We start from the raw sequence: 15,679 nt of genomic DNA, 5'->3' as shown, positions 1-15,679 counted from the left end.
TTTGATTATAATATGTCTTGGTGTGGGCCTTTTTGGGCTTCTCTTGTTTGGAGCTCTCTGTACTTCCTGAACTTGGATGTCTGTTTCCTTCCTCAGGTGAGGAAAATTTTCCTCTATTATTTCAACAAATAAATTTTCTGCCCCTTTGTCTCTCTCTTCTCCTTCTGGGACCCCTATAATCCGAATGTTAGCACGCTTGATATTGTCCCAGAGTTCCCTTACACTGTTCTCATTCTGTCTGATTCTTTTTTCTCTTTTCTGTTCTGCTTGGGTGATTTCCTCTAATCTTTCATCTAGCTCGCTGAGCCGTTCTTCTGCTTCCTCTACTCTGCTATTGAGTCCTTCTAGTGAATTTCTCATTTCAAGTATTGTATTCTTCATTTCTGATTGGTTCTTTTTTATATCTTCCAATTCTTTGCTGATGTGCTCACTGTGTTCATCCATTCTTCTCTGCATATCTGTGAGCATCCTCATTATATTTTGTTTGAATTCTTTGTCAAGGAGGTCACTAGTTTCTGTTTCACTTAGTTCTTTTTCTTGTGTTTTGTAGTGTTCCCTTGCTTGGAAAGTATTCCTTTGCCTCCTCATTATGTCTCTTTGTGCTATTTTCTTTGTACTAGGTGAGTCAGCTATGTCTCCTGATCTTGGAGAAGTGGTCTTATGTATGAGATGCCTTATGAGGCCCAGCAGTGTGCTTCCCTCTTGTCACCAGACCATAAGAACCAGGAGTGACCCCTTTGTGGGCTACTTGTGTTCTTCTGCTGTGGCAGGGTTGCTCCCACTGCAGGTACCCAGGGAGTCTGATCTTTCCTTCCCTGGCCAGCTGTTTGTAGATCCGGTTTGGAGGGGCCTCAGCACTGTTGGCTACAAAGTCTGTCAGCACACTCTTATTGCAATTGTCCTCTTAATTGGGTTGGTACCCAGTGTAGCTGGTTGCTAGGCTCAGGGGCGTACAGTTGTGATAGGCCTGAGGCCAACAAGGCTGATGCCAGTTCTCTTAGGAATGCAGCTGAGTGGGGCTAGCCCTTGGCATGGAGGCATTCAGTTGTTTCAGGCTTTGGAAGGTGGGGCTGATCCTTTTTATGGCTATTTGTGAAGCACAATTCTTCTGCCGCTGATAAGCCTCACTCCCCTCTGGACCACATACACTGTCAACACAGTCCTGTTCCATGCACACTTCTCAACCCCCTGGAGCGTACCCCACCACCACACTGCAGAGGCCCCCACCTCTGCCCCAATGCCCCCACAGTTCACCTGGTCCTCACACAAGCCCTGCCCCACAGAGGCAGACACCCTCGCCTGCCTGTAGAGGATCAAGGCATTCAGTCAATGCAGGCTGAAAAGTAGCCTGAGGGCTTGCTGTTAGGTGGGGCCAGTCCCTAGGGCGGGTTGCCTGCCCTGGCTGAACTGGATTAAATCTGTGCTCTAGTGGGTGTGGCAGACCCCTGGGCTAACAGCCCAAGGGACGCACCTCAATGGCCCCCACTGGTGTCCATATCAGCACACCTGGACCAGCTCAGAACAATGGCCCCCACCAATGTCTCAGTCTCTGGAGAGGATCCTCCTCTCACCAAGATGCCCCCAGAGCCCACCAGGTGAGTCTTGTTTCACCAAATGACAGTCAGCCTTCTCTCTGGTGATTTTAGGTTGCTGCAATGAGTGAGTTTGTGCGTGGGCCCTTTAAGACCCAGATCTTTTCGGCTTTCGGCCGATAGCTTTTCTGGGGTGTCCTTGCTGCAGTTAATAGCCAGCAAAGCCAGACAGTAAGACCCCCATCTCAGTTGGGCTGAGTCCGAAGGATGGTTATAGCAGTATTGCCCCCGTTCCGGACCTCACTCCTCCAGGGAGGGCTGCGTACCTTAGGGTGGCTCCCGGCTGGCCAGCTGAGAAGCTCCGCTGCTCCCAAAGGTGGCTTTTTTCCTCTCCGGCCGGAGTTACTGCCTCTTATGCTTTCGTCAGGACTGTCCCTTGTCGTGGGGGTGCTTTTTATCCAGTTTTCAGTTTTCAATCCAGGATGATTCTTCCCAAAATTTTTGTAACCTGGTTGTGTTCGTGGGAGGAGGTGAGTTCAATGTCTGCTCACAGCGCCATCTTAACGAGAACCCACATTATTCTTTTATATATGCAATAAGCATACAATACATTGCTACTATTTTTGCTCTAGACCAGTGGTTGGCAAACTCTGGCCTGCAGACCAAATTCTGAATACAAATTAGTTTTGCAAATAAAGTATTATTGTAACACAGCCATGCCTATTTGTTTTTGTATTTTCAATGGTGCTTTCACACTACAACAGCAGAATTGAGTAGTTGTGGCAGAGACTGTATGGCCCAAAAAGCCTAAAATATTTACTCTCTGCTCTTAACAGAAAAGGTCTGCCAACCCCTGCCTTAGGCAATTATATTTTGTAGTCACTAAAAGCAAGAAAAGATGAAACTAACATTTATTTTCTTTTATAACATTTATAGCACTCTTCATTTCTTTTTTGGATTCAAGTATCTCTCTAAGTCATGCTTAAAGAATTTTCTTTAATATTTCTTGTAGTGCAATTCTGCTGATCATGAATTTGTCTGTTTTTATTTGTGTGGATAAAGGTCTTTATTTCTTAGTTTTTACAGTTATTTTTACTTTGAATAGAATTCTGGCTTGACAATTTTTCTTCTTTCAGAACTTTAAAGATGTCACTCCAATATCCACTGGCTTACTTAGTTCCTAACAAGAAGTTCACAATATTGTCTTTGTTACTCTATATGTAATTTACCTTTTTTTTCTGATGGCCTTAAAAGTTTTCTCCTTAGCTTTGGATTTCAGTAGTTTGAATATGATATACGTAGGATTTTTTTTGTTTGTTTGATTTGCTTGTGTATTGGTGTGTGAGGAAGTGTCATTACTCTGCTTGGTGCTTTCTGAGCTTCTTGGATCACTTTTTTGATGTCTTTCAATATTTTTGGAAAATCTTCAGCGATTATTGCTTTAATATTTATTCTATCGTTTTCTTTCTTCTGAGGTCCAAGTAACACATATATTTTGCTTTGTGTTGTCTACAGCTTTTGAATGCTATCATGCATTTTCAGTTTGTTTGTTTGTTTTGTGTTTCAGTTTGGTTAATTTCTATTGGCCTATCTTTAAGTTCATGGATTATTTCCTTGATGGTGTCATACTACTGAAGAGTCTATCAAAGGCATTCTCCATCTCTGTTACGTATTTTACATCCCTAGTATTTCCATTTGATTCTTTCCAACAGTTTCTATCTCTGCTAAAAATTCCCATCTGGCCATGCAGGTTGTCTACCTTTTCCATTAGAGTCTTTAGCATGTTCTTTTTCAGATAGTTCCAACATTTGGGTCATACCTGAGTCTGGTTCTCTTCATTTCTTTTTTGCTTTTTCTTGGACTGTTTTGTTGGTGTTCTCCTTCTTCCTCCTCCTCTGCCTCCCGCACTGCTCTCCTCCCCTCCTTCCCCTACCTCTCCATCCTCTTCTTCCTCTTCTTTGTCTTCATCTTCATCTTCTTGGGTGATTTGTAGGGAAGTAGAGTATAAAATAGTATTTACGCCTAGAAGTGGGCATTCCTCTTTTTCTGCTAACCTTTAGTTTGTGTATTGGGGGATGTAGTAGATCTAGTCAGTAACTGAGCTAGGTTTGGCTTTCGTTGTTGCTGTGGCTAACCTTCAGTGCATTGCTAGTTTCAAATTCCTCTAACATTCACTTGTGCTTAGGGTGGGGTTTGGGTGGCTGGAGACTTTGTTCTCCACCCTCCATTTTAGGCTTTTCCTGGGAACTTCTAAATCAGAGAGGTTCACTATTTATGCTTTCATGCCTCCCCCAGTGGTAGCCTTCTATTACCTGTTTCTTAGTGTTTGCTTGCCTGGTGTTTAGAGGCAGAGATGTTCTCTGTTATCCTATTTCAGCCTTGATCTTAAGCAGGTCTGCATTCTTGGGTCTTGGGAATGGGACTTTTTCTCTGTGATCCTGTTCCTCTCTTATCAATAGAGGATCAGTGGATCTCTAATGATATAGTTCCAGGAAGCTTTCCTACCACTTTCTTGTTTCCATCCCCTAATTGCAATGAGTCTTTGCTTGTGCCCTGATGGCAACAGGGTCTGTGTTTTAGCTCTGTAGGGAGGATCAAAGTGGTACATCATGCTTTTCCTGCAGTGACTGCTGCTCCCTTCCCACAGGCCTGCATCATCAAAGGATGCTTTCTCCAGACGCTCACTCTGCTCCCAGTCTTTCTCGAGAGCATCTGGTGAAGTCCAAGAAGAGAAGCCTGTTAGTGGATGTAGATTACCCTTGAATTCGTGGCTCTCAGTAGCTCTATACTCTCTTACTAGCCCACCTTTGACTTTTAGTAAGTCATTAAACATTGTGGCTGAATTCTTATTACCAGCTTGTTTAGGGCCTGACATCTCTTCCTCCCATGGAAGGAAGCTCTGCTCTGTGCAGGCATCTATCTTTCCTCTGATTAGTTAAGGAAAACTTATAATTCTGTATATTATTCAACTTTTTTTTTTTTGAGGTTATGGTGGGAGTAATACTCTTTATATCTTTGTACATCTTAAACAGAAGCTGTAAACGTCTGTGCTACAAATATATTTTCCCAGTGTGTAATTTATCTTACTTTTTATGGTATCTTTTGCTCACAGAATATTTTTATTCTAATATAGTCAAATTTATTAATCTTTTCCTTTATGGACTGTGCTTTTGAAGTCAGGTTGAGAAATCTCTCCTTATCCATAGTTCATAAATATGCCTTTTTCTTGAGAGGAAAAATGAGACCATTGGGGAGAACACTCTCAAGTTTCTGTCCCTTACTTTTTAGATCATATCTCATTTTCTATTCACTCCTCTTCCTCCCATTACAGCAGACTGTATCATCTAGAGTTTTTCTTGACCTATAAGTCATCTTCCTTTCTCCTTAATCTTCAATTCTTCTTTTGTTTTTCTAGCTATGTTCTTTCAGCATTTAAATAGGCTCAAGTGTCCCTATTCTTAAAAAAAGTTTAGCCATCTCTTAGCCCAATGATCTTGTTTAAGCGAAGTGATGCCATTCTTCCCTCAGTTGTTTCTGTCTGCTGCTCCTCCTATCACTGCTGGTACCTTTACCAACTAACCTCTCTTCTTGCTCCCTTAAATAATTTGTGCCTTAAGTTGAATCCTCAGTCTTTCCTTCTTCTCACTACGTTCAGTTTCTTTCAGTGACTTCACGTGTTCCTTTGATTTCAACCATTTGCAAACGATTTCCAAAAATATAATTTTAGAGCCTTAATGTCTCTTATGAGATGTAGACCTATGTGTTCAACTGCTTTCTGAATATCTTAAGGCACCTCAGAAATAACATCGTTAAAACTAAACTCATCATCCTTGACTAAAATTCCTCCTTCTTTATTTTCCATTTAGTCTACTGGCTCATAATTTACTGGGTTTCACCTGAATTCCTGTCTTTCATTCTCAACTCTGATATCACATCTAATTCCATCATCAAATCCAGGTAATTTTATTTATAAGTTTCTTTGGAATTCAGATTCTCTTTTCTAATCATCTGCTTCTGTTTTGGCTTAGATCCTCCTTATTATTTTGTTTTCCTAGAATGTTAAAATAACCACCAAACTATTGGTTGCCATATCAATTTGCTGCATTCCAGTACATTCTCTACTTTGACACCCAGTAAACTTTCTAAAAACCACATATGGTCATGTCACTCTCTTGCATAAAGTATATTTAGTGTGGCTTCTTTCTGCTCTAAGAATTAAGTTTAGTCTCTCTAGCTATCTGTTTTAAATATATTTGTGGTATGTAAAAGCCTCAATCTATTCTTTTGCGTGATCTCCAAACCAAAAAATTTCCAAAGAGACACAGAAAGGGAACTATTGTACCTAACCATAACCATAGGTAAATGCTATATTTACCAGCTAGAAATGCAGTGGTTTTCTAGAGCTTTCTAGTAATGCAACTGCTTCCTTCTGAGGTATGTGCCTTGGTAACAAGTATCAAATGTCAAATTTGTCCTCAAATGCAACAAATGTAGAACGGAAATTAATAGAATCATAAGAGATTGTCATATAATCCTTTGGCTTCATTCTTTCTAAAATTCAAGAAGTTATTTTTCAGTAAATGAACTAGTTTTGAATGGATAGTATACTTAAAATGGGATCATACTAATGAGCCTTTTTAGGCATCTTCAGTTTTCTCCACTGACCTCCAAATTATGCAAGTGCACACACACCCACACACAGAGTTAACTTTTATTTTATTAATTATTCACCATTAGTGTGCAGAGTGGTTATTTTGCTAAAATTCATTCATATTACCTTACTTAAGTCTCTTTGTCAGTTTTTAAGATGACTGATCAGGATTAGAGGTTGAGTCTTTGGTCAAGAAATATAGTGAATTTGAGCCAGCCCAGATGATTTAGTGGTTAAAGTTTGGCGTGTTCCACTTTGACAGCCCAGGTTCAGTTCCTGGGCACAGAACCACACCACTCATCTGTCAGTAGCCATGCTGTGGCAGCAGCTCACATAGAAGAACTGGAAAGAGTTACAACTAGAATATACAACTATGTACTTGGGCTTTGGGGAGGAAAAAAAAAGAGAGAAGAAGATTGGCAACAGATGTTAGCTTAGGGCAAATCTTTCTCAGCAAAAAGAAGACAAGAAGTACAGTGAATTTAATAAAATTCTTGTATCTAAGTCCCAAATGCATGATGATCTCCCAAAGATATTATTCCACTTACGCTAATGCATTTGTCATAGGTTCTTGAGAGAATGTGGTACAATGAATATATGTCTGTCCTTATAAGAAAAAGACTTCTAAATTTAAATTGTCAAAAAAGAAATTCAAAAGTATTATCTTAACTCAAAATATAGTTTTCAAATTGGCAGGTTTGGCACAGTAACCCTTTTACCCTTTACCCCAGAAAGTATTCCTGGTTGTATCTTTAGAAGAAAATGTGTATTTGCCTGCAACTTTATTGTACTATTTTCTAAAGATTCAAGATGCTTTCTGGATTTAATTTTTGCCAGATTATCTTAAAAAACTAAAGCTGAATTATAGATGAATCCACTTTGTTAAGAACAACAAAGAGTAAGGCTGTGGGTTTGTGAAGCTGGAGACCGAATCAGTATTCCAAAGCACACTTGATTGCTGCTATCTCATTCAGCAACTTTGGGTAGACATTTAAAGATTTTTATACATTTTAATTCAGCTGGTAACTTGATTTAAAACAACATTGATTTTCTTTCTAATTCATTCTTGGTCATGTATGTCATGCTAAATATCAAAATGAATTTGAAACTATTTGGGTATTAAATTCTTGGAGAAGCTTCCTTTCTCCATGCTAATTTTGATCATTTTGTTGTTACTTTCATTTCCCCTTGAGCTTTGGCTTTTAAGAATTATTATTCATTCTTTTCACCATATACCCCAATCATTAAACAATTAAACCTTTATCAGGCAAAGCAGCAAAAGACTCCATGGATAATGATGAGATTGGAAAATTGCCTGTACAACCTGTTGGCTCATCTTTGAAGAAGAGAGTCATGCCAAGTTATCTTTATGTGCTCATCAATAACATTCTAACAAGGATGGATAGAGAGATGAGCATAAAGGGCAGTTCTAATGGAAGGCATGATAGTACCATTACCTTGGCAAAACTTGCTAATGCCTTAACAAGATGCTATCTGATCTTGTGACTAAATCAGGTGCATATTAAGTTGGCAGCCCCTATAGCTAACTGCTATTTTATAGAATGAACCAGAAGAGAAAGAATGTAATTTCAAAATTTACACGTTCCTCATATGACCATAAAATAATTGCGTAGAGAATACCCATTAAATACAGAGTTTATTGTACATTAACTGGGTGCATTTGTCCTAAAAGTAAAAGTGGGAGGGACAGGAAGGTAGTTATAGTCTCTATCTACCTTTATTCTTAGCTTTATACTGAACTCTGAAGTAACTGAGATTTTTGCTATTGTTTCCTAAATGCAGAATTTCAGAGTGGGATATCAGGTCTTTAGTGTGAAGATACATCTACATTAAACCAGGAATCATTGGCACTGACATTTCAGCACGAAAACTTGAAAGACTGAACAATTGTGAAGGTTGATCATGGAAATCAAAGAGGAAGGAGCATCAGAAGAAGGCCAGCACTTTCTTCCCACACCGGCAAATGATACGGGGGACTTTCAGTTCACAAGTAAGTATGTGCGCACTCATTCTTGTAACTCTCTGAAAATGCAAATTGAGTGTACTAAACAGACACATGCATGTGTATTCACAGAAACGCGTTCTTGCAAATAGCGTGAGATTAAACTTTTTCCTTTGTGCTATTTATTTTGGTGTTGTGAATCTATGCTATGCCTCTCATCTTTTATCTTGGATGAGATAAATGATAGTCCATGAAATGGTTACATATCAAATAGCAGAATCAAAGTTCTTGAATATTCATTAGGACCCTAATAAATACTTTTTAAGAACACCTTCTATTTAGCATTGATATACTCTCATGTGGAATTATTTTTTGGAACATAGAAATTTTCTCTTTAAAACCAAAGACATTAGGGCAAAATGGTTACACTAGATGCTTAGACTGTTGCTGCCATACCATAGAGTGCTAAGTTACATAAAGAGAGCAAGCTTGGAGATTTGGCCAAGATTCGCATTTAAACATTAAGATTGGTTTTTGTTCTACTCAAGTAATTAAAATTATGGGAAGAAATGTATGTATTCTCTCATGTTTAAAATTCCAGGGTTTGGGTTTTATTGTTTAGCATGAATTGTGTTGTTATCTTTTCTTTTCAGAAGATTCCTATTGCTCAATTATTTAACACTGGCAAACATATGCCCAACCTCTTGCTTAATTTACATTATAAAAATAATCTTTAGAAAGTGGTATTGGCTGGATGCATTTTTTGAGAACTTTGGCTGTCAGAGCTTACAGCAGAGTTAATTGTTAATAACCTTTTTAAAAATCCACGCTATTTGAAATGCACAAAGACCTACCTAATGATTGTCATTCTAACCCCTGTTGGAAAGTCTAAAATTGTTAACCATAGCATGGTTAAATGTCAGCAGGAGAAAAAAATATGGTTACTCTGCAAAAAAAGTGAACTCTATGAATAAAAATGAGTGATTTTTATGCAAAGAGATGGTTCTAACAATATATTAGTGACCAAATGCTAGTAAATTTAAATTGTACCTGATCAACGCACCAGTAAAAATAAACAAGGAAAGGATTCTTATAATATTCTTACGTTTATTGCCAAATGGTTTACTTTTCCATACATTTTGGTTTTGCTGCCTTGGCCACCCATGGGTTGTAAGAAATGGCACCCCGGTCCTCATCCGCTTTTGTTTAGGAAGGCCCTGCACTGTGTGTGGTCTTCGGGCATCTACCTACGACCTAGTTACTTGCCACAGTCTGATCTTTCTACCTCTTAACCATTACGTGTTCACACTTCCTTACCTTTAGTCTCAGACTCACTTTACAGCCCACTTCATCTTAAATTATTTAGCCATGTTACTGGATTTTTTAAAAATCTCCAAAAAAGGAATAGAAATATTTAACAGAATGTTGGTTTGAGCTATCAAAAAACTGGCAGAATAACCACTATCATGTCTTTCATAACCCAATCAGAGATATCTTTTTAATTAATAATTTTCTATTTACAGCAGATCCAAGTAGTTTGAAAGAAAAATCTATCTAAGAGAGTACTTTGGGGAGCTCATCTTTTTTGAAGGTTACTGCTCTGTCTCTATGCATCCAAAAGAAACAGATGCCACTGAAAAATGTTTTGAACTTGTCATAGCTTACAAAAACAGTATTTCTGAGTTTCGTTACTGCCATAGAGCTAAATAGATCAGTCAAATCTTTAGTCATATCTCATTCTGCTACAAATATTATGTTACATTCTGAAAACCAACTGCTTATAAGTCTGACTAACTGAGTTTATTCATTCTGCCAAATAATGTGTTTCTACATTCTGGGCAGAGTGAAACATGATTATATTCATTGACATATTTATGATAATAAGTTAAATATCTTTCATCTGAGTTTGTATCTATTATTTATAGGTATTCAGAAGACTCCAAATGAACCACAGTTGGAATTCATCCTTGGTAAGGAATTCCATCTTATTTATTATTATAATAATAATTTGTATATACAGTTTGCAACTTGTAGGTACCTGACTTATAGCGTACCTTTTACAAACTTTTATGAACTTTGCTCTATAAAAACTTTCATTTTATAAGGTAAGTAGTATTTTCTCTAATTTATAAGTAAAGAATCTGAGCTGAGGAGTAGGTCAGTTCACCACTCAAGGACATAGGGTTCAGTGGTGACAGAGTTGTGTCTGACAACCAGGTCTGCAGACCACAAATTCAGTGCCCAGCACTCCTTCTCATGCAGTGACTGGATTTTGTTGCTAATCAATGTTTCTGGAAATCCATGTGCCTAATTATTTACTCCTTGGGCTGGAGACTGGCCTGACATTGAGTTTTCCTTTACGGCATTTACAAGATTCTTCTCTCTTTCAGTCTCACTCACTCAAAAATGTCCTCCTCCTGTTCCATCTTGATTTTGTGGGCGGATCCTCGGCATTTGAGAATTTAATTCAAAACTTTGACTTCCTTAAGCAACTCTAAAAGTCTGTCACAAGTAGAAATTTGTAACTTTTTTTCAAGAATGAATTAAACATGTGCACTCAAGGTGATCCACTACTTGGCTCGTGAGGGGGACCTGCTTTGTGTTTGAAGCAGGTATGACTGCAAGATGCTATTAGTAACTTAGCTGCAAAATAGTATTTAAAGAGGGTAAAAATACGTTTGATATGAACTATTTAGAAAGAGGTTATTTTTTTTTTCCCTCTCATGGTTCCAAAATATTATGAAAGGTCACCAGTATCTTTACATTTTTCTTTGTAATGCAGTTTTATAGAATCATACATGTATATGTTCAATTTCATATACAGAGAGTAGATATATTTTAGTATCCAAGTCTTTAAAAATTAATATACATATTTAATAAAGTTATGGGCAAATTGAAATATATACATTCACTACCCATAGTGGTTTTTGGTGCAGTCCCAATTATTTTAGCAACATGTGTTTTTACTATATAATAAAATGGCTTTTAAATTTATATCCTTTTCTCATAATATTACATTTTGAAGCATAATTTATTAGGACAATAGTTATATATAATTTATTTTTGTTTTGTTTTGTTTGTTTTCTCTTTTAATAGACTTTATTTTTAGAGCACTTTTAGGTTCACTGCAAAACTGAGAAGAGGGCATAGAGATTTCCCATATAAACCCTGTCGCCGCAAACAGACAGCCTCCTTCTTTTCAACATCCCCTGCCAGATTCATACATTTGTTGCAATTGATGAACCTACGTTGACACATCATTATCACCCCGAGTCCATGGGTTACATTAGGGTTCACTCTTGGTATTGTACATTCTATGGATTTGGACAATATATAATGACATGTATCCATCATTATGGTAACATGCAGAGTGTTTTCAGTGCTCTAAACCCTCTGTACTCTGCCTGTTCATCCCTCTCTCTCCCTTAACCCCTGGCAACCACTGATCTTTTCACTCTCTCCATAGTTTTGCTTTTTCCAGAATATCAGACAGTTAGAATTATAAAGTCTGTAGCCCTTTCAGATTGGCTTCTTTCACTTAGTAATATGCATTTAAGTTTCCTTAATTTTCTTTTCATGGCTTGATAGCTTATTTCCTTTTAGCATTAAATAATATTCCATTTTCTGAATGTCCCACAATTTATTTGTCCAGTCACCTACTGAAGGACATCTTGGTTTCTTCCAAGTTTTGGCAATTATGAATAAAGCTGCTATAAACATCTATGCGCAAGTTTTTTGAAGACATAGGTTTTCTACACCTTTGGGTAAATACCAAGGAGTGCAATTGCTAGGTCATATGGCAAGAGTATATTTAGTTTTGTAAGAAATTGCCAAGCTATCTTCTGAAGTGGCTGTACCATTTTGCATTCCCACCAGCAACGAATGAGAGTTTCTTTTGCTCCACATCCTCACCAGCATTTAGTGTTGTCAGTGTTCTTGGTTTTGGTATAATTTTTTTAACATTTTATTTTGTTACAAATATAGCTATAAGGTGCTATAATTTAAGGATTCTAGATTTTTTTTATTATCCCTAGTATTGAGAAACAGAAATGTAAAAACTCAAAGAACTTCTGTGATAACACCAATAAAGCTATACTTTTTTTTTTTTTTTTTTTTTTGTAGAGAGTTCTCAGCTGTTGTCAGATATAGAAATAACTCATTTTCAGAAAGGGAGTTGAGGATCCAAAGAAGCCTAGGCACCTCTTGACTCACTGGCTGTAACTGTTGCTACCTGAGCCTTCATTTATCCCTCTTTCTTTTTTTCTTTCTTTTTGGTGAGGAAGATTGGCCCTGAGCTAACATCTGTTGCCAGTCATCCTCTTTTTGCTTGAGGAAGATTGTCCCTGAGCTAACGTCTGTGCCAACCTTCCTCTATTTTGATGCTGCCACAGCATGACTTGATGAGTGGTGTGTAGGTCCGTGCCTGGGATCTGAACCCACAAACCCCAGGCTGCTGAAGTCGAGCAAGGAAACTCAACCACTTCACCACCAGGCCAGCCCTCAACTTTCATTTTTAAGAGAAGAGATTCATTCTTTACCTTTTTGAGAGGACTTCTGAAAAGTGAAGATTTGTTAGAGTGATTTAGTGTATTTCAAAAAACAGACAAAGCCTTGTTATTTGCATCCTGGAGAACAGGCGGAGTCTGAAGAAGGCAGAAGCAACTGGAGTTAGGCAAACACGGTGGTGGCCAGTTTTCAAGAGACAGCGTGCTTGGGCCAAACACCTGTCTTTTATTTCAATTAAGGTTATCAGTCTTGCTCCAGGGCCTAACTATACTGTTTGTTTTGAAAGCCCAGTCAAATTCAGTAGCGATGCTGTTGTCACTTATATTTCTGGTTTTGAATCGTAGATCCAAGAGCTAAGCAGCTGCAAGAATACATCCATAATAATATTCCTCTCATTTAAAAAAAAAACCCTCAATTTTCTTTTTTTATGCTTATTCAAAAAATACACTAGAATTCTTAACAAATAATTTTATCTTATAAAGTGGCAAGAAATGCCTGATGAATAAACAAAGAAAGTTATTTAGATTGTTCAGGGAATTGTGCTATTGATCTTGGAAGATACATTCCCCATACTGTTTATTATGCTTCTTAGTACGTTAGGATTCTCAATTGTACTATTTCTTGAAGAAGTTTTTTAAAAAACTACTCTTTCAAAGACATTACACCTAAACCCTTGTAGATTTTACTGTATTATTTTTAACACTTTTTTTCTTTGGTTTTTTTAAATCCCACAAATTCTTTAAGACTTCACCTGTTATATGGTTAACTTCGTTTCATAATGAGTAATGAAAGAATAATGATTTCTTAAATATTTGTGTCATTGTTTAAGAATGTGCATATTTATTTAATAAGAAAAACCCAACTGTCTTAAAACAAAAAATAATTCTAGGAAAAATATAGAAGAAATAAGATAGGAGGTTTTTTTCCACCTAATTTTCCAAATAAATTTTTGATATTTGATTCTCTATTTTTTTACCCAAGTATTCAAATAAATTGAGAATTTCAATGGCTTTGCTTTTCAAATTGGGAAAACAGCACGCTAATTTTGCCAAGTGGTATATTGCTTTGTATAAGGTATTTTCCGGCAAAGACTTGTTTCTGCCTTGTCTGTATGCCACTATATCATCATTGTCTCTTGCTGAAGTTTCTCTGCTGCATATCTTTATTCAAGTAAATGAGGTAGGAGATGCTTAGTCAATTGAGCAAGCTAATTGCCTAAAAATGTCTTGTTAGCACAAGATAAGCATGTACTGAAAAAAATGAGTATCTCATGCCATTGTCAACTGTGTTTCTAATGGTTTACTGCATTTGAATTATATAATTCACCCTTACACCTGAAACTCTGCTTCCACATCTCTTTCATTGTTTCCTTTGAGCGTATTGATACCCTTTTTATTTTCACAAAGAAAGAAATAATTAAAAACCTAAGAGAAAATAGATTTTGCTTATGGTTTAATAAAATTATTTTCATTTCAACAAAGCTGGCATTTAAGAAGAGAGATAATTTCTTAAAATCTGGGTACATTTCTTTCTTGAATCCATTGTGGAAAACGTCTACAGAAGACTAATTATGACAAAGATATAAAAGAAATCTCTGTGAGAAATTTCTTAAACTCATCCACCCAATTATGCTTATAGTGCTTATCATCATGTGCCTCCGTTTACCATCTCCAGAGTCAATAGAGTACTTATAACAATATATTTTCATATTTTATATGGATATCACATATATTATAAATCCAAAACAATAGGCACTAATGTATATTAGATACATAGGAAATAATGTCATGTGTGTGTTTGCGTGTGGTCCTTGTGTTCCATCTTTGCCATTTTGAAGTTATTCTTGAAATTAATTTACACTTTGATGAACTGATACCCAGTGGAAGCCAAATGACCAGGTACAGGGCACATTAAAAGACGTATTTTGTGCACATCAACAGCCTCCAGATTGATTATGAAAGGAATGTGAGGACATGGGCACTGGAGTGAAATCTCTAACCAGTACAAACGATTCATTCATTCAAATTGTATTGAGAACACAGAAAGCTTTTAGATAAAGTATTTTCAGGTTGTGTTAAGTTCTGTGTAGACAGTAAACAGGGCCACTGTACAGAACATCCCTGGGGGCCAGGCAGTTAACTTGCGACTAGAAGACCTGCTTTAGATTTAGAGGTCAAAGAAGGCCTCTGTATTCATAGGGACTTAAGCTGGCTGCGGGTACTGATTTGGAAAGCGTCTGTACTGAACAGAAGACCCAGGTGACTTTCCAAGCAGGGGGGAGCGGGCTTTGGTCGATATTTATGCACAGGAAATAGGGTCGTAAGAACGGGAATTCTGGGGTTCAAAGGCGGTAAACTGGGTTGCTGGTTTGATGAAGCATGAGACCGAGTTATAAGTTGATCTGGTCTTGAAGCAAAAAGAGCCACAGGGGAAATGGCAGAAGAGGGAAGGACCATGTGCTTGGACTACTGGAATCCCAAGGTCAGAGTAGGACAACTGTAGGATAAAAGAGGTACTGAGCCAGTAAGATCCTACTCCCCCCGCCTCTTCTAGTCCCCTCTCACTCTCACCCTTACCAACCCCCAGCCCCAGCAGTCTGGATAATAGGATCAGGCCTGACCCTTTAGTGAGCCTCTAGTAAGGGACAGAAATACATGGGATCCAAGGCCACCTGATTGTTAGATCCTTTGGCTTTTGTGACACTGTTTTAAAAGTCACTATATAATCTTATGGAATAATTTTTTCCAAAGACTTTTTCCTCTTGCAGTTAAAACATACCAACTCATCCCGTATGTGTTTTATTAGTACTTAAAATAAGACTACTCTGAGGCTCAAATTATTTAACAGAACCTTAGTTTATTTTTCAGTTTTCTCTAAAACTGATAAGTCTGCATTAACTGCTATAATTTTCATAGTAAATTTGTGGAAATTTTCACAGATACAAATCAATAGTAGGCAATGTACAGGTACATCACAGTTATCTCCGCAATGTGGTGGTATATTGTCACACGTTTTCAGACAGTTAAC

The 15,679-nt window shown here is 37.5% G+C and overlaps 1 protein-coding gene across 17 annotated transcripts in view; it reads left to right on the top strand.

Annotated features, from left to right (window-relative positions):
- The window catches only part of INPP4B (inositol polyphosphate-4-phosphatase type II B), a 794,515-nt gene that overhangs the window by 387,820 nt on the left and 391,016 nt on the right, over window positions 1-15,679 (top strand). For all 17 annotated transcript variants that reach the window (XM_070504821.1, XM_070504820.1, XM_070504819.1 and 14 more), the window contains 2 exons: window positions 7,987-8,194; window positions 10,072-10,116. In XM_070504821.1, the coding sequence (XP_070360922.1) occupies window positions 8,107-8,194; window positions 10,072-10,116 (133 nt within the window). In that variant the 5' untranslated portion in view covers window positions 7,987-8,106. The remainder of the gene's footprint in view (window positions 1-7,986; window positions 8,195-10,071; window positions 10,117-15,679) is intronic.

This window comes from Equus asinus, chromosome 3, assembly GCF_041296235.1.
Source record: "Equus asinus isolate D_3611 breed Donkey chromosome 3, EquAss-T2T_v2, whole genome shotgun sequence".
Lineage (NCBI taxonomy): Eukaryota > Metazoa > Chordata > Mammalia > Perissodactyla > Equidae > Equus > Equus asinus.
This window is presented reverse-complemented; position numbering and strand designations above follow the sequence as displayed.